This window comes from Lissotriton helveticus, chromosome 1_1, assembly GCF_964261635.1.
Source record: "Lissotriton helveticus chromosome 1_1, aLisHel1.1, whole genome shotgun sequence".
In the NCBI taxonomy this organism is placed as follows: Eukaryota; Metazoa; Chordata; class Amphibia; order Caudata; family Salamandridae; genus Lissotriton; species Lissotriton helveticus.
Genome location: NC_136057.1, coordinates 652,632,771 through 652,654,418, shown reverse-complemented (window position 1 = coordinate 652,654,418; position 21,648 = coordinate 652,632,771). Strand labels below are relative to the sequence as shown.

The 21,648-nt window shown below is 42.2% G+C and overlaps 1 protein-coding gene across 2 annotated transcripts in view; it reads left to right on the top strand.

Annotated features, from left to right (window-relative positions):
• CACNA2D1 (calcium voltage-gated channel auxiliary subunit alpha2delta 1) overlaps nt 1-21,648 on the top strand; it is a 1,913,432-nt gene that overhangs the window by 1,132,862 nt on the left and 758,922 nt on the right. For both annotated transcript variants that reach the window (XM_078674178.1, XM_078674177.1), the window contains exon 7: nt 6,958-7,089. In XM_078674178.1, coding sequence (XP_078530304.1) covers nt 6,958-7,089 — 132 coding nt within the window. The remainder of the gene's footprint in view (nt 1-6,957; nt 7,090-21,648) is intronic.

Genomic DNA, 21,648 nt, shown 5'->3' with positions numbered 1-21,648 from the left:
CAAAGCAATAATAATAACAATAATAATAATACGTATTTTTTATTACTATTATCATCATCATAGCCATCATAATTACTGTGACTTGCTAGCTCTAGAGTGGTCTTCCACCAAACCTTTTCTCTCTTCTCCTCCATTTTGTTGAAATTATTTGGGTTGGCCCTGCTAACTAGTGCTAAAGTACTTGTGCTCACCTCCGTAAAAACTCACTTTTTTTGGCTTATACCCAATTGGCAAAATGTAATTTGCTTATAAGTCCTATGTAGAGTGTTATACCACATTACCAGAGCTTGCACGTTAAATGCTAACAGTGGGCCTGCGGGGCTTATTATGCCACCCACTTAAGTAGTACCTTAATACATATCCCAAGCTTGCCACTGCAGCCAGAATGCAGTAATAAACTGCCTCGTCGACTTGGCACTAAAGTCCCCTGGCCAAGCCCCATTTTATTAAATATGTCACTCCAAAGGTATGCCTTAGGTAGCCCATAGTGCAGAGTACATTGAATGGTTCAGCTTTTACTTGTTAATTTTACATGTCCTGGTAGTGAAAAGCTCCTAAATTCGTTTTTCACTACAATGAGGCCTACACATCCCATAGGATAATATTGAGGAAACCTTATTGCATTTAATACGCTGTATTTCCCAATTGGGAGCTATTAGAAATGGGGTGTCTGGTTGGCTAAGGTACGCACCTAAGCCAGGCAGAACCCACCACTCTAGACAGGGCAAGGGAGTTACACACCACAGATAACGCCTGCTCACCCCGTTGGTAGCTTGGAATAGCAGTCAGGCTTATCACGGTGGTAATGTGTAAAGCATTTGCGCAACACACTCAAACAACAGTGACACACTAGGCACACCACATAAGAGACTTCACACAAAGTTATATAAAAATATACTTTTTGTTATCCATAAAAACACACTATATTGCAATCACATATAATACCATGCCACTAGGCACTTGTCATGACTTCAGAGGTATTACATAAATCACTTGGCCAATCGGGCCACTGTCATTAATATCACAGTTAGGGTAACCAGTCACTACTGGTAGGATTGCACTTAACGTAAAGCCATTAGGCATAAACATCATCAGCAGTGCACTATAGTAAGTACCCTGAAGCAGTGCTCCTAGGGTGCCCACGTTGCAAAATAGCCTAAAAACCTTATGCATGAACACCATCACTGAACATAATCAGCAGTTCCTGCTAACACCGGACTGGTTGGTCCCACACTGGGCATACCACTACATTCCTTTATATCTCAGGGTATGAAAAATGGTCCAAAGCACCCCCATAGGGTGTGCAAAAAAGCAGTAGAACAATTTACAAGGAATGCACATGACCCCAGCTTCCTCATCCAGCGATAGGGCACCTCTCTTCTGTGCCTCTATGGGGTGAGTTCAGGTTGGGAATGCCTGGCCGGGGGGGCCTAACCCAGACAGTACTTCTATAAGCACCTCTGACCCCTCAGGGGCCTTGGACCCCGCACAGATGTCCTTCCAATAGCAGGGTTATGGTCTGTGTTTGCGCCCATCTCGTAGGCCACTGAATGTCGTGCGCGCCTACCCGGGCAAAACACAGTAATTACCAGCACTGGGGCCTCTATTCAGGATCCACCTTGTGCTGCAACTCCAGGAAAATAGGAATCGCTTTAAGGCTTGCTCTGACCCTACTCACCACCGAGGCTGCGGGCAGGCGGCTTCAGGACGTGACCACTTTTGGAGCAAATCAGTTGGCTTATCTTAATATCCTTAGCATCATAAGCTAAATGAATTTCTTATTTCTTCGACATCGGTGTCTGCCTCATTGGTTCAATAGTGGTTTGGGTTTAGTTGGACCACCCTGAGAGATTTGCTCTCTCCTGACATTTGGGTTTCCTTGTATCACAGTAACCTTTTAATCTATTCTCTGTTGACCAAGGGGTCAAGAACTCACACCAGAATTATTTGTGTCCTGATGATAGTCTTGAAGATTTGTTTCAGTGAAGACCAAAACATCACCGGCGAGTCCATTCTCCTTAGTAATTGTTAAAATTCAGTTACCTTTGCACACTTGATCTTATTTATAGGACAGACTCATATTTCATTCTAGAAATGGACTTACACATTGAGAACTAAGATATTTTCCCAATATTTTATTTATATATGTTCTGTTGTCAATGTGATTTCAGTCTGTGTCATTGTATTTCTTTGTACCCCTGTATATTAGCTTTGTGCATTTAATTTAATTTCTTTTGTTGTTATTTCATGACTTTTAAAATATATTTTTGTATAATTCATCACCAGGTTGTTGTAATTAATGTATTAATTTGCTCTTTTGAGTGTTATTAGATATCAGTCCACAGAAACCTTCTTCGAATTTCTATACTTTTGTACTTCAATAAATCCCTTGTAGGCAGCTCTACCTTTCAACTTTGAGAAAGTTGACATTTTTCTTCCTTCATCCCTTTTATGCCTGCAGCAGTGTAGGGAGCACTCTGCCTTCACACAAAGGACCTATCACCTTAACATTGTCACTACAGCCAACTTGCAGACAGGGCAGGGGAGTCACAAATATCATGCACTTCGAAGCCCCTGTCTAGGAGCTTCTACCACTTTCCAGAAGGAGGGCACCATGGTATAAAACAGGATCTCCAACACCAGCTCTTCAGTTCACTCGTGGGCCAGCAGAACCACTTTCAGAGGACTACTTGCTGCTGTTGACTGACGTTCCCTTTGAAAGACTGCTGTGCTGAACCAGTGATGGCTGCTTTGCTGCCCGCAGTCTACCTTGAACCCTCAGAGGCGAGCCCTGCTGTTGAACCCTGTATCTTCATCCAAAGCTAGGACTACTAGTGTGACTCCATGGGCTAGTCTGCTGGACTCCTGTTCAGTGCCAGTCGGACACAAAAGGCTCCCATTTTTTAACCTGAACCTGGACCTAACCTGAGCGAGTCCTTTACCCCCGAATGTTATCCCTCCAGTCCTGGACTCTTGGGTGTGATGCTAAAGGTGCCAAATGACGAATCTCAAAACCGAGGACTTATTTATTTATTTTTGAGTTTTACATAGCTCTAGGTAGACCCAAAGGTATGAGAGCGCTTTACAGGTTATGTGTGTAAGTTCAGTCACAAAACATGCAAGGCTTTGTGTGGGTCAGAAGAGTCAAAAAGTATAAGACAATACAGAGTAAGGTAGTAAAATTAGAATCAGTTTAACGCCTAAACGAGTTGGGTGACCGCATCATGGATCCTGTCGATGGGAGTTGGAACTTTGGAAATGTGGATCAGCTTGTAAGCATGTTGAAGGAGTTGTTGAGTGGCAGAGATTTGAGGTACCATTTGAAGCAAGAAAGGGAAGGGTTGTAGCAGACATTTTTAGGTAGTGGGTTCCAAATTGTAGGAGAATTTCCTGAGAATGAGCACACTTGGGATGATTTCCTCTTCATATTAGGTGGCATGAGAAGAAGGGAGGTGGAGCTTCTAAGGACCTGGCCTCTTCCTCCTTTAGACAATTTGTTTTTTAGGTAATTGTTAATTTTTCGTGTGAAGGCCTTTGTGGGCGATACAAGCTCTTTTTAAGATGCATCTTCCTTTGAAGGGAAGCCAATTGTGACTCTTGAGGGCAGGTGAGGTTATCAAACTGTTTAAATCCTGTGAGGAGTCTGGCGGTCTCACTGAGAGATGCTCCTAGGGGCCCAAGGTGACTTTTGGGAGTTCCAGTGAGGATAGCCTTACCGTAGTCAAGTCTCGAGAGGACTAATGATTGCACTACCGTTTTGAGATCGTCAGGTGGAATAAACTTAAATTAAAGTTTTGATCATCATCCACTAGAATCTGGGAACAGAATAAATTACAAAACCTGAAATTAATGTAGAACAATCCTTAAACAAAATAGAATCAATGGGAAGTACCAAGAATAATCAGTAACTGGATAAGAAATTCATTAATCAAAGATTTTAAATAGGGGGGGCAATGTGGAGAGAAAAGAAAAATAAATGGACGAAGCCCGAGTGTCAAGACCAGCAAATGCATCTGTCATCTGCAGCTGAAATGGATCTCATGTACGACTCAGTATCTACCTCTGTGGTTCATTTTATACCATGTGGTAAAAGTTATTGAATCGGAGACACATTATCTGGAATTACCTGCACATTTTCTAGAGTACACATATAAGAAGACCCTGCCATGACAGGTTGAGCAATGTGGACAATTCATCAAAAAATGATAAAAGATAATGATTTGTTACTTAAAAAAGTTAAAACAAGCGTTGAAAAATATAATATGCTTCAGGTATATTTGTAGGTCAATCTTCATCTGTTTCCATGGAACTGGCAAAGATTCTCTCCAGAAAGAACGTCAGAAGAAAGTGTGAAGTGATATTTATCTAAAACTAAGTTTAAATACACAGTGCAGTCTTGTAATTCTTGACTAAGTATAAATATAATTTCTTTATCGCCAAGACTTTGTCACACTTTGCAGAATCGGGTTCCCTTCACAATTGGTTGCCTCCCAGTCTTCAAGAAACAGGCCGACTGCGGATTATGAAAATTAACTTTTTCTGGTGCTTCTCATGTGAAACTGGAGATGGCCTGTACTGCTGTGGACACCTGCTTCCATCTACAACAAATCGAATTCTAAGCGTAGTTTACTCGTCTTCACGACTGTAGTTTTGACAACAATCGTAATGTTGTCACTACTTTGGTGTGGGCATAGGCATGAATAGTGCAGCAGGTGTAGTGTCACTACATTCTGGGAGAGTGAGGGGACCACTGCACTACACCATTGGCTGTTTCTTACTACAAATTCAGGAAAATGGTCCCGAATTGCCCCTGCATGCAGGCCAATGACTCCCAGGTTATTCCACTGTAGCTTTGTTGTTGAAACCCTGCGATTTTGCTTTTGTTGCTTAATGCTGTTCATGATTTTTTAACTATGTATTGCCGAGAGGCAGTCAAACTAAATTTTGCATGAAGTTTGAATGTATAATTGATTGAGCTTAACGTTTTAGGAATCTAAATTACATTGAATGATTACAGAGAAGCCGTGTTATTCATTAAATTAAATAGCATTTACTTTTTTGCTCCTGAAAATATATAATTATTATTTCTAGGTGTTGCTTTACTATTTCTATGCCCCTTCTAATATAGATATCGATTTGTCAGTTATTGTAAATGATCTTTCTGAATACGAAAATATACAATGCCAAAACACGCCTTTAACTGCTGCTGTAAAATACTAATTTCCTCGTATTTCTGGTTCATTGTTGAAGTGACCTAGCTTATGAATATTAATGTGCACAGAACTGATCTTTCTGTAAATGATCGTATCCATAAACATGAATATCTTGTTAACTTGCTCTAATGAGCAGTGTTTTGGAAAGCAAAATCCCTGTTGAATTTTACAATTCTAATGTGTTTGTCAATATTTCTTCTTTCCATTTTAATCTTCCTCTCATTTTATCGCCTGTTTTCTACTACACCTTTTTTTCTTTTGCTTTTAAACAGACTGCACTTTTGTATCCACTAAAACACACTTTTCATGATAATCTGGCCTTCATAAGGAGCTGTGACCACTTTTAGATACATCAGCAAGTTGCATTCTTCAGTGTGTATCTGTCGAGGAGGTGTGCAACAGAGGCCCTTAGCTTATTTTTTTCATTTGTGCTATTGACGTTGTCCTTTAATATCCAGTGCGTTCATGTGAACATTTAATCTTCACTCAACCGAGGACACTCCTGACAGTATGTCACTTTCTTTAAAGTTAATCAGAGTATAGTCAAATCAAAACGTATTGATTTTAATCTGTTTAAACAATCGGAGTTGTTAATAACAAAACTTCTGTTCTTAAGGGGACTCCTGGTGGCAAACAGGAGCATTGTGTCATGGCCAAATGGACACCTGCTTTTCAAATAATTTATAAGAGGTAGATGTTCCAGAGATGGATAAAGTGGAAAAATCTGGAAAGCCACAAAGGTGGCGCCATTTCAATGGTCTCTTGGCCCCCAAAACAGAAGAAAAAAATAGGATTTACATAACCGGATACTAAAATAATTCAAGTATAGAGAACTTTCCCAACTTAAACAAGCATTGTCAAGGCAAATAGGTCTGGGTTGGGTGCACACCAAATGTGTTTGAAAATGTTTTTGTAAAAATGTATTGCAAATTTATGTAAAGATGGCCACATATGTGAGCTTGTCTATGCAGGGCACCATCTTATAACACTTCTTGTACAACGTTTTACAAAAACCTTTAAACCATTACAAAATGGCAGCACATGCATCTGTGTGCATTCGTATGCATGCGCCCCTACCTTAGAATACTCTTTTCAGTAAGATTTACAAAAAAGAAGAAAACCTTCAAAGTTGGCAACCTGTGCATGTATACATCCAGCTGGTCAGCATAGAATGGATTACAAAGTGCATTTTTAAGATGGTGGTGGCTAGCAATGTGCGTGGGGCTGCGACCTACTTTAGCTGGCAGCAAGGGCCTTAACGAGTGGCTTGAGAGATGTGAACCATCCCGTAGGAGAAGATAAAAATAAATAAAGTGCTATTAAAAAGATACATGTTTACTAATCACACCTACCTCCAGTCCCCGCACCTGAATGCTTTTTTCTTTCATGGCAGACATACTCATTATGCACAGCACAATGCCATCACTAACAGTGAGCAGAGCGAATTGCTTAAGGGGGCTGACCCTGTGATACATGCTGCATGCTACAGTGGGTGCGAGCAAAATATAAACAACACTACCTGAGATGAAGGGGGCTGACTGAAAGACCAAGTAATTTGTATGTACATGTATTTTTTAGGGATTTCTTTTTTATGCAAATCCAAATGTCTTGGCTAACATAGGAGCTAGGTTTAAAATAAACTCGAATGAAGGAAAACACGTGCATCCAAGTATTAACAAGTGAATGAGTGATTCTATAAATCTATGAACTGCATTGGTTTATACTGTTGCTTAATCTCTTCCAGCAACTATAGTCCTAAATGAACTGAAATGGACTGGGGCTCTGGACGATGTCTTCCAAAAGAACAGGGATGAAGACCCCTCGTTACTTTGGCAGGTTTTCGGAAGCGCCACGGGCCTTGCCCGTTATTATCCAGGTAAATGCAGTCTTTTCAGTCACCATCGATATTCATGTAATGGTCCGAGTATTCATGTAATGGTCCGAGTCCAGTCTCGAAACATACGTGTGTTCATTTTATTTTAAGTATGTATATCCATAAAACTGTACGTTGCACTACAAGGCCAGGTTTAAGGAAAAGTGAGCACTAAATCAGGTATCACAAAAGTTGAGCAGCTCCATTTCACGAGATGCCGACCGCCTGGCTCGCCTCTCTCTCCCTGTAGTATCCGGCTGCCCACATCAGGCTCGCTCTAGCTGGCAGGCTCAGTTGCACGGGTCATCGTGGTGGTGGGACAGGCTGGGTCATCGGGCGCATGTAATGCAGTGAGTCATTTCCGACTTCAGCTGCTGCCCAACTGAACGAAAGTGAAAGCAGTAACTCTCGAGTCGACTCGAGGAGTCACTGTAGTAGCGCGTGGGCTGGCCAAACAAAGATCCCCAGGGCCGTCATTGGTAGGGATTTTGCGCTGCAAGATTGACGGCCCTGGGAACCACATAAGCAGTACGGCTTACGGCGCCGGACCACCACTAAGCTAGGTGGTGCAGGTTTTAGTTGCATTTTATTTTCAAAAACACGTGCGAGCACTGGCTGCTCAGCAATAACCGCCACACATGTGCCTGCCGCCTCCAAAATTGTGCCGCCTGGGGCGGACCGCCCCCCTCGCCCCCCCTAGCTACGCGGGTGGAGCAAATACAATTTCGAAACTGTTGTGGTTCGCTAATATTTACTGAACCCCTATTGGTGGATGCACGCTGAAAATGAAAAACATTTGATTTGAGGGACCCCTAACACAATGCAGAAAGAGTACATTTGGCACAGCAGCGTAATGGAAAAAGGTAATATAGCAACAAACCTTAACCTAATTTGAAGGCGCGAAGATTGTCATTTGCTGCTTCTTTTTAACCTCACAGCTCCCCGTTGTGTCCCTACTATTAATCAGACACTTGTTTTCACTGAATACATCTACATAACGTGACGTGCCACCACCTTTCCTGGCTCAGCCTACATGACAGTCGCCCTTGAATCAAAGGTGTCAAAATGGGGCATGCTCACCTGACCATGATCGGGGCATCACTTCTTTCTGCTTAGCTCCAAAGTATGGCTTAGTATGGTAAACAGTTTTACAGATGTATATGGAAATCTACATCACAACAGAAGCAAGTATGACGGTTGGTACTGGTTGAATTATATGATGTATATTTTTATTTAAAAAATCAAGTTGAGAAGAACTCAAAAAACACTTTGGGTATGCACATAAATCAACATTTTCTCCCCATATCGGATACCGAGATACAGTAGATTTGCAAAAACACCGGTATCCTCTGTTTTCTGAGATGTATCAGTACTTTAGAAATCCTTGAGTTTTGACATTTAGCAACTTTATTCCACCTTATTTTCCAACTCAAGCGAGGTCTGAAGGAAATTGATTACACCTGGCAATATTCCCAGGAATATTTTTAGCTGTACCATGGCGCTTACGCACATGAGTATAATGATAAGGCAAGTTCTGGAGAGATACAACAGTAATAAATCTGTCAAGAGATTACCTCAGACAGTGTACTGCATTACAGATGAGAATCATGCAGAATAGAATGTACGTTGTGATCCCGTAGTCTTTTACCCTGCAGGGAACCACAATGCGGTCGTTACAACAATCGCGTTGTGATTCCGCATACCATTACTCCGCAAGTTGGAACAACGACTTGCAGAGGGGGGGCGGTGAATGTTGGAATAGTATAATTTACTATTCCAACGCCAGTCTGTGCGGACAGTGGGGAAGGTGTTTGATTTTAAATCCAACACCTTCCCCACTCCGGCTTGTGGAGTAATGGAATGCAGAATCACAACGCGATCGTTGTAACACCCGCGTTGTGATTCCCTGCGGGGAAAAAGATTTGGGGTTAAATTTGTTTACCTGCAGAATATGCCTATATGAAACTGATCATACATTAGTAATGAGAAACAGATCAAGGGTCCGAAATCACAAAACATTTCCTGAAAAAATGGCATGCAACCAAAAACCAAATTCAATCTTTCAAAAGACGAATTACTGTTTATTTTCATGTTAGGAGGTAACATTACTCTCTCCCACATGCTTTTGTAGTAAATAGGTCACCAAAGAACTGTTGCTGGGCTGTGCTGTGCTAAGCCAAACCAAAGCCACTTCTTCCAGATAGGAGGGTTAGTCATGGACAGTTTCAGTGAGTCGCAAGGTGTATAGTTCAGTATAGTAATTAAGTATCTCTGTTTGGATTTCTATTGTGTCTGAGATGTGAGATCCATCAGGGTGCTGGAGTCCAAGTATATAGGATTATCCTATAGTGGGCTGCGTTAATCGGGCAAATGGGCGCCCCGGTCTCTCTCCTTCTCCGTATCTCAGGGCTCCAGTATATTTCCTATGGTAATGGGCCTCTTTTTCTGCCGCCTCCGTAAAGTCGGCTAGCAGGGCAGCTTGATGTTGTAATTAATCAGCTGAATGCTGTAAGGCTTCTGCTTGGAATAATGCCACCATGTTTATTTCTACCCTGGTCAGGGTTCCACGGTGATCCCGCAGCACTCCTGCAAGCTTAAAGATACAGATTCCCATGTGTACACTTTAAACACCTCCCAGAGGGTAGCCAGCAAAGCTACCGTACCCTCATTAAGAACAAAATGCTCAATGATGGTGGAGCAGAATTCAATGCGAAAGAGTTCCTAATGTAGTGCCATGTTAGGGAACAGCCACTGCCTTACAACACCACCTGCTCGGTGGATATGCATTTTCAAGATTACAGGGGAGTGGTCTGATAATGTACATGGCGGGAGATCAACATTTTGTATCCAGGTTAGAGTTGTGATCCACAGTAGACAATATTCCTGCAGTGTCCACGTATTATGTTGTGTAGAATGAAATGTGTATGCACGTCCGGCAGCACGCTGGTGATTCCAGGCATCCATTAGGGTGTTCTAAATAACAGATATCTCGCAGCACCTGTCTGGATCGTGATTTTCCCACTGGTGTTTGCGCAGTATTATGTAATGCTGAATTTAACAGGATATTCAGGTCTCCACCTATGTAAATATGGTCTGACTCAAGCTAGTCAAATAGCACCTGGGACTTTTGGTAAAATTGTGAGCTACTAATGTTAGGGGCATACATATTGGCTAACATAACACAATGTCCTAGTAAATATCACGCCACCTGCAGGTAGCAGCCTTCCAGATCTGTATGTATGGTGTAGGGTTGAAAAAGTAATCGTTTATGTGCTAGGATGGATACCCATCTTGCATAGGTGCTATAGTTTGAGAAAATTATGATGTGTACCCAAGGTATTTACAAAAGTAGGTGTAGTATGAGGTGCTAAAAGCATTTCCTGTAGGAAAAACACCTCTACGAGTGTCGCTGTAGATTTTGTGCTATATGTTAGCCCTTGTATGCGTTGTTTAACCCCTGTATGTTCCAGGTCATGAAAGTGACATCTGCGAATGGACGTACATTAACATGTAATGACACCAATTATATGAGAATAATTGAAATGATCCATTGTGCGAGTGACATGGCAAAGAAACAAAACAGTCAACTAATAATTAAAAAAAAACAGACACTTTCCACCCATCCCCCTCCCATACCTGGTTACATGCTGCCAAGCACAACCACAATAAACCAGGAATTAAAAAGAAACCATGATTCTTAAGCATATAGTAGTATCAATTAACATATACCTGTAACACCACTTGAGGGGTGGCAACACTACATCAGAACTCCATTACTGGAGGGTGGATTGAAGGATTTGTAACTGAGACATGCAAAGTTAGAAGTTGTGTCCCCTCTGCATCAGTGGACCTAATCATACCGCAGCTGGAGAGTCCTGCCAAGGTGTGCAATTCGTGAGGCTCCGAAAAGAGGAAGTTCAGTTGGTCAGCCAGTGGGACACAGATCGGCACTGACACCGAAGCATGCGTCTGCCTGCGATCCCCCAGGTGACCCTCATCGGGATGAGGGATGGTCCACTGCATACTGTTGGAAGAAGGTCTGTACCACTGCTGGAGTGTCACCTCTACTCTTAGATGTGCTGGATATATCATGCCATAACGTAGTCCCAATCCTAAAACTGTGACTTTAACTGCAGTGTATTTGCAACAGGCCTCCTGAACCATGGCTGTAACATTCAAGGAGATCAAAATGGTGGATCCCTGCCAGGGTAGCAGGCCCTGTTTTCTACCCAATCGCAAGGTGGTGTCCTGGTCCCTTAATTTAGCAGTTGAGCTAGGTGGGAGTGAACGATTCTTTACCAAACCTATCCGTCAGCAGTCGCTCAACAAATAGATCCAGGTAGCTAATATATGTAGATTCAGGCACTCCCAGTATACGTATGTTATTCCACTGTCTTCTAGCCTCTAAAACTTAATTTTTCATTGCTACCTTTTTCTTCAGTTTCTCCAGGCGGTATAGTTTTTTAGTTGTCTAGGAAGCGCCGTCTTCGACATCTGAGGTCCTTCCCCAGCAGCCTCCAGCTTGTGCTCATGGTGATCAAGACATTCGTTCACCGCATCTAGTCATTTGTTCAGCATGTCAAAGCAACCATCCATCACTCAAAATACCGATCGTAGCTCCCTCATAATTGCATCGGTTCCTGGCAGTGAGGCAGGCTCTACAGAGCTCGGTTCAGTTCCCTCAGCTATTTTAATGCCCTGCGTAATACCAGAAGGCTTTGACTGGTCAAAATGTGAACAGCTATTCTTGGGGTCACCTCGAGTCATAGTCTGTGTGAGAGGCCAGTGGAGGTCTTCCCCAAGTAATGAGCAGTGAGCATTGTCTGGACACCCCAGGGCAGCGCTGAGACTCCTGCCCCAGTTAGCAGTAGAAGTAAAGGATTGGAGCAGTGTCAATAATGCTGAAGGTGAGTGCCTGAGGGAGGGGGTGGAGGGGTGGTGGTGGAGTAGCACCAGTGTTTTGGAAAATTCTGTACACTTCCTGGTTCACCCAAGGAAGGCCTCCACCAATTAATAGAGAGAGCTGATTTTGCAGGAATCTATTGCAGCCACCAGCCAGCCAGCGGACATTCCAAGGGGCTGCCTCATCTTCTCAAACCAGTGTCTGCTAATCCTCCAAGGAAACTAGCTGCCACCATCCAGTAGGTGAGCGGGGATTTCACCGCATGGAGCGAGCTGTCTTCTAAAGCACCGGCTCACCTCCCAACAATCCATTACCGCCCGTTACTATGGGGCCATCTATGCCCCCATGTTAGGTATGCACCTGCAGGGGAGGCCCAACACCAGAGGTATCCAGCACCCACGCCAAGGCACTGTGTCAGGAATTACCATGATGCCCCAAAGGAAGTCCAGCTATCGAGGGGGACCTAAGTCTCGACCTCCAGGCAAAGTCAGTCTTGTAGTGCCAGGGGAAGCAGGGATGTGGAAGAACGACCAGAGGCAGAGGGCCGGCCTAACATGGCTTGACAGCCAGCCTTCCAGTCCGACCAGTGGCCCCTGAAGCCGCGAAGCCTCCAGGATAGACTTGGACAGGTCTTACCTCACAGTCCGGAGTTCATCACTGCAGTGGCTCCCCTCTGTGGGTTTCTCACCTAACCCGGCTATTCTTGTCACAGCTGATCCGTCTAGTGCTCCCCTCCTTCATCTCCAGGCCCCTCCACCGTTGGCCTAGTTAGGTCGTGAGGGGACCCCTTGGTACAGCAGCACCAAAATCGCGCCCGCCCATCTCAGCCCAAGCTCTGAGGCTGATGGACAGTGTATCACTGTACAGGCATTCCAGGAGGTTCTGCCACAGCACTCAGCAGGCTGCCCTCGGGCACTTCAGGTATCGGGCCTTTGCACTATATCTGTTTTCAATTGGCGTCGCTGTTCCTTTCTGCCCCAATGCATCGTCCTGGATGTTAGTAACCTCAAAGATTGTAGGATAATTTAAAGGTGTTTTGGAGCCCAGTTGGGGCAAAGATGATGGGATATCCAATGGAGCTTCAACAATGCACATCTTCTTCAAAGACATCCTTGAATTACATAAAAAGCTGCAAATATCTGCAGTAAATAGTTGTATGCATTCAAAGAATTATGAGGAAGAGTGGTGATCTACTTGCTAAACAGTTGGAATTTAAACCAAAAAGATGTAGTTTTAAATCCTGAATTCCAAAAGTGATCAAAAGGGACTGGCAAAGTCCAATAGCTCTTGCTCTGTGAAAGCTTTGTATAGGAAGCTGGCTCTTTTGCGATATATCAATAAGATGATATACCCTGTCAAGAGTCCAGGGGTTCTTTTATGATTGCTATGCAATCCCAAAATGCTCTATTAGGTGGTTTGTAAATACACACAATCATTAATAAATGACAACACTACTTAAGAAGGAGATCCACTCCTATTTATAAAAATAGCAAGTATTTTTATATATTTTTAGACTTCAGAGAAAAAACATTCAAGTAGGTATGTTTTTAAATAGAATTTCTTTTCATTTGTGCAATTGCAATTTCTGCCATGTTATCCTATAGAAGTAAGAACAAGTTCTGAAAATATGCACAGTACATCCACTTACAGGACCAATTTCAAGGAGTTGAGGTGAGTGGTGGGCAAGGTCCAAGGCAGCATCAACAATACACCACCAGAAGCATGTGGGCAGCCAGGAGCAGGGTGATAATCAGCATCGGGAGCCCAATGCGCTTCAATGGGGATCGATCTCTGTAAAAAGAGTTGGGCTGATCCAGCAAGCAGGATCAGGCCTTGTGATGCTTGGGGATGGGGAAAACTTTGGTCCTCTTCTCCAAGGCCCAGGGGCAACGGCTGCAGGGGTGTCCTTAGTCATCAGGTTTTTCCCTACAGGAGCAGTTGATGTTGAAGGGGCCGCATGCAGAGGCTGCAGGTGATGGCAGTGAGTCCGGGAGGGGTGAAATTAAGATGAACTAGAACTCTGGAGGGCTGGAATCCTTATTGACACCGGTGGCTCACTTCAACTTGGGCCAGAGGCAAAGGGTGCAGTGGTGTCTTTGGGTGTCGGGTTTGGCGGATTCGGAGGCCTCAGAGTCTTCTCTTTGGAGATTTCTTTAAAGCCGGTCCACTGGTCATGGGAGGTCCTGAGTATTTTTGAAGTCAGGCAGTTTCTGGAGTCACAGCTGCAGGGCAAGTCGACTTTCGTGCTGTTTTGGATGGGGAATGTCGAGAAGCCGGCAGGGTTGGTACCAGGTCAGTCGCTTCTTCCCATCTTTTGGAGCTCTTCTGTGTCCTCTCTCTCATTAGATCATCTAGATCTGCTTCTTTGGTGCCAGGGACTCCTCTAAATACTGTATTTAGTGGGCCTAGGGGGGTATAGGGTAGTAGTCAATGGGACCTTAGTGTCAGTAGGCCCCCTTTATGACCACTTCCTGTGGGAAATGGGCAAACACCTGTCCCAGAATTCCAAGTATACCATCACAAGGGGTGTAGCCAAGCTGCTGGCCAAGATGGCCATGTAGGCTTGCAGCCGCACCAAAATCCCTAGCAATCCTTGCCACGTCTTTGCTCCTGTATGGCCATGCACATGACACAGTACTGTAAAACATCGCTGATTTCAGCTTGAAGCCATTACTGAAAAGGAGACGCCTCCAGACTGTCTGTGCCTCGCGGCGAGATCTCTGGAGCTAGCGGAGCATGCCAGGGCATACTGCAGAAGTGCAGCTGTGTGATCCCCATCATGACAGAGTTACGGAATGGTGCTGATCTACGGGGGTTAAGGTGTGGATTGCTGGGACTGGCCCCCACTGGAGCCCTGCATAGGGAGAAAGGACATGTGCAGCATCCTGAGGGTCCTGAAGCCACCAAAACCCAAGCAAGCGGGGGGCTGGGGCCAGACCTGCTGGAGGTCTGCCACCACGGAGAGAGAGATAGGGGCCTTGCTGACAGCACCGAAGGACTAAGAGACTGCAGATGATCACAGTGGATGAGGTAAGCTCTGCCCGCCATCTCCACTGACGCTCCATGGTGAAAGAGATCGCATGTGTGCCTGGGGAGCCGGCTGGGAAATCCAATGCGAGCCAACTGCCTCGCACCGGCGCTACACTGCGCTGCTGCAGCCTGCTGCAAATACTTGTTGGGACCGTGGCCATCATGGCGCCCCTGTATAGAAACTGAGCCTCTGGTGCTGGGGCTGGGGGTGGGCGTAGCCTTTGGTACCCCCCTGGTCCGGAGAAGACGCATTGGCTTTCCTGACCCCACCAATCACACTACATGCTGATGCAAATGGGAACCACCCCCCCATCTTCTCCTTGCATTTGCAATAACTGGGCCTACAATAGCTGATACATTATCACTCTGGCCACCCGGCAACACCGCACTTCCGACCCATCCTAGGCTGGATGTGAGACCAGACTTAGTAGTGGGAACAGGCCCAGGACCGCAAAGCTCTGCCCCCTCCCCTGGATAGGGTTCAACGGAAATCCTGGCCCATTATAACACAGGGAAATTCCCAATCTGCAAAGATTCTTCCTGGGGTCCTTTTAGTACAGGTGGTCTCAAATGTTAGTCAAAGAAACTGCCCTGCCGGACATCACAGCAGGATTCATCAGCAGACCAAACTTTATTTGGCCTTTCAGACTTCCTTTTGAGAAAAGGGACCCAAGAAAGTTAAGTAATCATTCAAAGAGAGACTCATAATTCCTAGAGGAGGTGTGGCCCAAGTAAACACTGCTGCTGACAAATTGCCTATTAAGTACTCCAACTCAGAACAATCAGATGCAAACTGTCTAAGATGGTGATTAAGTAAGCTAATAGAGCATATAGAAACTCATTATGCTTAATGCGGTGACCAGAATAATCAGTAGCAGTTGAATTTTCCAGGAACATGAATTTTCAAAATCACTTTTAAGTGTGCATTCTTACTTAGTAGTTGGTGCAGTTCTTGGACTTAGTATTGAAAGATTGCTGCCAGGTCTTGTGAGGGATCCATGGCAGTACCTGACTTTAGGAAATTTGGCATCATAATCTGTAAATAGCTAAATGCAACATTCGCACCTTCTTCTCTTATTGAAGCTGCCTCAAGTAAGCGCAGCCCATTCATGTAGCCTCTTTGGAGCTTAACACTTAGAAATATCATGAGAAATAAAATATCTGATTGTAGGATAAGTATGAAAGGCCTAAAGAAGGCAAACTATCCAGGCATACATACTGTCACAAAACCTGGATTGAAATAGATAAGGAATGGATCAAGCAGGATTCCAGGATACAGAGTGGGCTTCCGGGAAATGAAGCAGATTTCCAGGAGGTGAATCAAGAATCCAGGAGATGCGATCTTGTGAAAACTTTTTACAGACATGGGCTGAAAAGGACATTTACAGCAAGTATTGGAGAGTAGATGACACATAAAATAACAGTTATTGTGGTTTATAGAGAGAGCATTGTATGTGTAGTCGGAAAAACAGGAGTATGATTCCTGTACGGTGCTATGGTCATGAAGAGTGCTGGTATCCTTGGACCAATGCCGGAGTACACACTTCCAAGATTGGCATTGGCTTCCAGCATTATAGATGGTCTTATTCTGTTGACTTATATTCCAACGTTTACTCTGTCAATCTTTGAGAATTTGTATTACACCATTGAGAATAGCGTAGATTTTCATAATAGAACATGCTCATATATTGTCTAGAAGAAATCGATTGAGAATCGAAAAATCCATATTGATAGACCCCTTAGCTTAAAACTGAGATGACAGAGAAACCTCCTTATTTGTTCCAACAGACTATTGCTAAGCACTACAATGGTGTTCAATCCAAATATTTTAAATATTTTAGATATAGTTTAGGTGGTGCCATTAAACCATATGTTTGCATATTTAACTGATATTACACTTGTGAGATAATCTAGAAGTAGGGGACAACATTCACTTGATTATTTTACAGGACATGGGTTGTGCCTTTTTTAAATATTTTTACAAAATGAATAAAATGCTACACTGAGACCTGATATATATGTCTCAATGTATGCTCCTTGGAGGTCCTTAAATGGATATTAATGATTATTGCACAGATCAATAAGCAGTTTATGTGTGTTGAATTGGCAGTGCCTCCTATAACGATTTCCCGGGAATGTTGTGCAGTACCTGCATGTTTTACGCTTGTCTACACTGAGGTCAATTATGCTTTCCATTCAAGGGCACTTAAACAAGTCACTTTCATTGATTAAAAACACAAACAGAACTTTAACTGTTAATGTTGGTGACATAAATAAAGTAAAGCTATTTATCTACAAACAAACAGAATGTGGCCAGTTCCAGGCCATTGAGTCTGCAGCAATGTTCTGTGACTTTCTTTGAAGAAATATCTGTAGCTTGGGCTTTCTTGCAATAGCTGATCTTTTGCAGCTTTGTCAAACACCAACTCAGTAAATGTAACACATGAAAACAGCAGATATACATGTGCTGAATCACAGAATCGGTGTTAGAAGAATGGCAGATTTCCACCAATGTAGTTTTACAGTTGGAAACGAGGCCATATGGGCAGGGAGGCGTAAAGGTGTGCAAGCATGAGAAATACCTATTTTTTAAATTATTATTCTCACAAAATTAAAACGAATCAACCACTATTGGAGGCAGACCTATATCCTTATGGTCACCATGTCTACTTGCAGTGGTGTGATTTCCATTAGCATTTAATCAATCTGACAGCAAATCTGCATAAATATATGTTGTGACATAATGTGCTCCTTAAACTCTATGGCTGGAAAAGATTGCCAGTAGCAAATAGATTACCTTGTATTCTTTGTGACTCCCTTAAAAGTCAAAAATGTATGACAAGCTAATGAAAAAACATACCAAAGTAGATTTCCAACCTTAGACATCAGGATTATGACAATTATTAGAATTCATATATAGCTAGAAGCTTTTTGCACGCTATAAACAACATAACTAGCAAGTGAGAATGGGTCCAATTAAAAAAACTGAATTTTATAGTATGTAAATTGTACTATAGTGGTACTACTCATGCACTACAAAATGCAATTTGCAAACCAATGGCCATAGACCTACACCTCTGCCTCTCTTATCTTTTCTCTGCAGAGGTCTTTGCACATGTAGGGTATATCTTTGAGTTGTAAATATTGTAGGGACTAGTGGGTGTGGGAGGGAAAATGGTGGAGCATTTTTAATAACTTTGACACTGTTTGGCAAATCTGCACAAAATGTTTTAAAATAATTTGAGTGAATACTTTGTTTTCTATGTTCATGTGGCTGGAAAGAAGTCATAAGAATTGACCTGTGAAAAGCTAAATTTAGTGAGGCTATAGAATTGCAAAAGTGGGAGTGAATTTGTTTAGGGACAACTTTGTGCTGACAAGTTTAAAGCTAAAAAAACTGCATCAACAGAACCCTCTATTCACATATATACTATCTGTTGGAGGCTACTTTTTCTGTAGTGGCTACAGGACAGGTTTCTATAATTCTTGAAGCAAAAAAAAACGACTTATTTTCTTACTGCAAATTTAAATCCTGAAGATCCAAATGGGACCATCCAGTTACTTAAATAATAGCTAGCATCAGTCTTGCCTGTTGCAGAGTTCTTCCTGCCTAGCTAGGGAATTCTGTAGCCACCCATAGTATTCGGAAGATCCATGATATTCCAATGAGCCGAAGCTGGGCACTCTAGTGGAGGCATATTATCAAGAACGGCGTTAGTAATTATCGCTGGTTTAGCGGCAGAAAACTGCCGCTAAAGCGGTGATAATGGGCTTGATAATATCCACTGGAGAATTCCAAAAGAAGTCCATGTTCTGGTGTGAACATGGGCTTCTATTGGTATTCTCCAGGGCATATTATCAAGCCCATTATCGCCGCTTTAGCAGCAGTTTTCTGCCACTAAACCGGTAATAATTGTAACGCCATTCTTGATAATATGCCCCTTGAAGATAAAGACTTGCTGTGCCTTGCTCCATAAATCTGAACAAAAACAATCACCGCATACACTGAAAGGTGGTTTCATGCATTACAGAGAGGAAAACATTATCAGCAAGATTGTGAAAAAAGTAAGAAATCTATCAATTATAAATGTTGAACTTTTAAAGGAGTCACAAAATCACTAGGTACATGCTTTGAAAGTGGGGTCAATTATAGCTTTAAATACATACTAAACCTCCTCCTTGATTACTCCTGAACATTGTCTGTTTTTTGTAATTTTGTTTTTGAATCTGTAATCATTAGCCCAATAGGAGAATCTCACTTCCCTATACTCCAGTGAAATATGAGGTTTCCTTTACCTTCCACCATCATTGAACCACAGTTGATCCTGCATTTTTAGCAGAGCACTAACTAGTGTTGACGGGGCATGTATATGGAGCTTGTTTTCCAATATCCAGACTTTATGTGTCTTGCAATATTTACTCCTCCAATGCTCCCTTGACCTTCACATTTTGCATCTTTTTTCTTAGTTTACAACTGCATAAACACTGATATATTGAATGTAGAATCTAGGTGAGAAATGTCCACTAAATTTAGCCTACCAAGGGCCAGATGTATTGAGATTGGGAAGAATGATTTCCAAATTGCAATTTTCTCTGAATTGCAATAAGGACATTATTATTCCTAATGAACTTATATTTTGTCATTATCAATTGCTAGTGTGTCACAAATGATCTAAGTCATGAATTTTTAGGAGGTACGTTCCAATTTGCGACCCATTAGGAATTATAGCAGCATCAGCAGACCACCATTTCTGTGATTGCTTTTAAGTAAAGCAATCTTGAAATGCAGCTTGCTTACTTCGCAGGAAAACAGGATGCATAAAAAAGTGTGTGTTTTTTCCTTTCATTTTTCTTTAAATAGGCAGTGGCCAGGGGTACTGTCTGCTTTCAATTTAATTTCTTTTGTAACATTCTCAAAAGAGAAAGAGTCCCATAGGGATCCCTTCCCAATTTTTAAATGGGTTCCAAGCAATTTTGAATTTGGTCACAAAACATTAATACATACCACTGCAATTTGGTTTATGGAAGGAACGCCCTGAACACATCCATTCATAATACTGAATCACAAACCCACGTTGCTATTATGTAGCATCTCAGTTTGGTGTTCGTACATTAAAAAAAAGCATTTTTGTGGACACAAATATCCTGGTTCAAAAATCCTTTGTGTATCTTGGCCCAAGTTCTCTAAATGGAGAAATGAAAGTATTAAAAAATATGTAAATGGATTGAAAATGTGTTTCACACATTTAATATACTTGTAATGATTTAAAAACAGAATCACAATCAGAACATTTATTTCAATGAATTTGATGTGTTTACTATATTCTATTTCAAAATAATTATCCGAATTTCGGATCTTCATTTTTGAATGTTAGCTATAAGCCTTATATTAATTACTTGACTACCTGCATATTGAAATTGGGCAGTTGCCTTTATTAATCTGAACCACATTTCCTACACACTCACACAGAATGCATCCTTTTCACGGCATAAAAGAACCAAAGTAAAAGAAACCCAGATGACTCTGCCTAAAGTCTTTCGTGAGCTGAGACCAAGATTCTGATGGATTCTGAAGGCTGTGTTAAACAAGGGCATGTTTAGCCTTTGAATTGTTAGTTGCCTTGTTCTTTTTTGATCTTCTGGGTGAGAGATTTCTATGTGGTTTAGGTAGAGCAAAGCAGCAGTCCTCTAGGCTTCTCTTAGCATTCTTGGGATAATATGTAGGCAGAGTTTGAGTTTCAGAAGGTCATTTTGGTTTTAGATACTACATATTTACTGACATTCCAAACCATCTAATAGTTTTAATGTATGTTATAATACTGATACACCTTCCACATTTTCTTTAAAATGTGTGTTTTCTCTTAAATGTGGCTATCAGTTAAATCATCCAAATAATGATCAAGCTTGGTGAAGAAATCCTAAATGATGATACCTTTCTTCTAACTCTCTCTGAGCTAGTGTCCTATTATTGGAAGAATAAGGAGTGGGAAGACTTACCTGGACTACAGCCTTCCCATTAGACATAAGTGGGTGATTGATTACATTTATTTGTAGGCTATGTTAGAATTCACCTCTTGAATCACGGTGTGTCATTTTATTTAAGACTAGGGACTGCAGAATCACCCAGATTACACGATCTCCCACAGAAAATAGAATGAAACTGAGGGAAATGATTCACTGGCATCAAAGCTAATGATCGCAAGAGGAAATTCTTGTTCAAAGGAACACTAGGGACACTTGGAATGTTAGGAACATTAGACAGAATGTTGATTACAAAGTTTGGGTCTGTCTAAGGGAGGATAATAGTCTATATGAATGACACCAGTGATTTGTGTCTCCTGCTATAAAAAGAGGCAACCGTTGCAGTATGAAGTTTGTTAAGTGTTCCTTCTTATACACCTGCACTGTAATGTAGGTTAGCATCACCACTCTTTCATAACAATCTGGTTCCTTAGAATTGTGTGCTTAGTTCCTGAAGTTTAAGTTTAAATTGTTTACACAATTAGATATTTCATATACTTGTGATTTCCAGGTATAAATGAAGTTGGATAAAGCCCATTAAATAGCTGCACAAGGTCTTTATGTGTTTTACATATTTTGAGATGGTTATCATTGAAGACATATACACT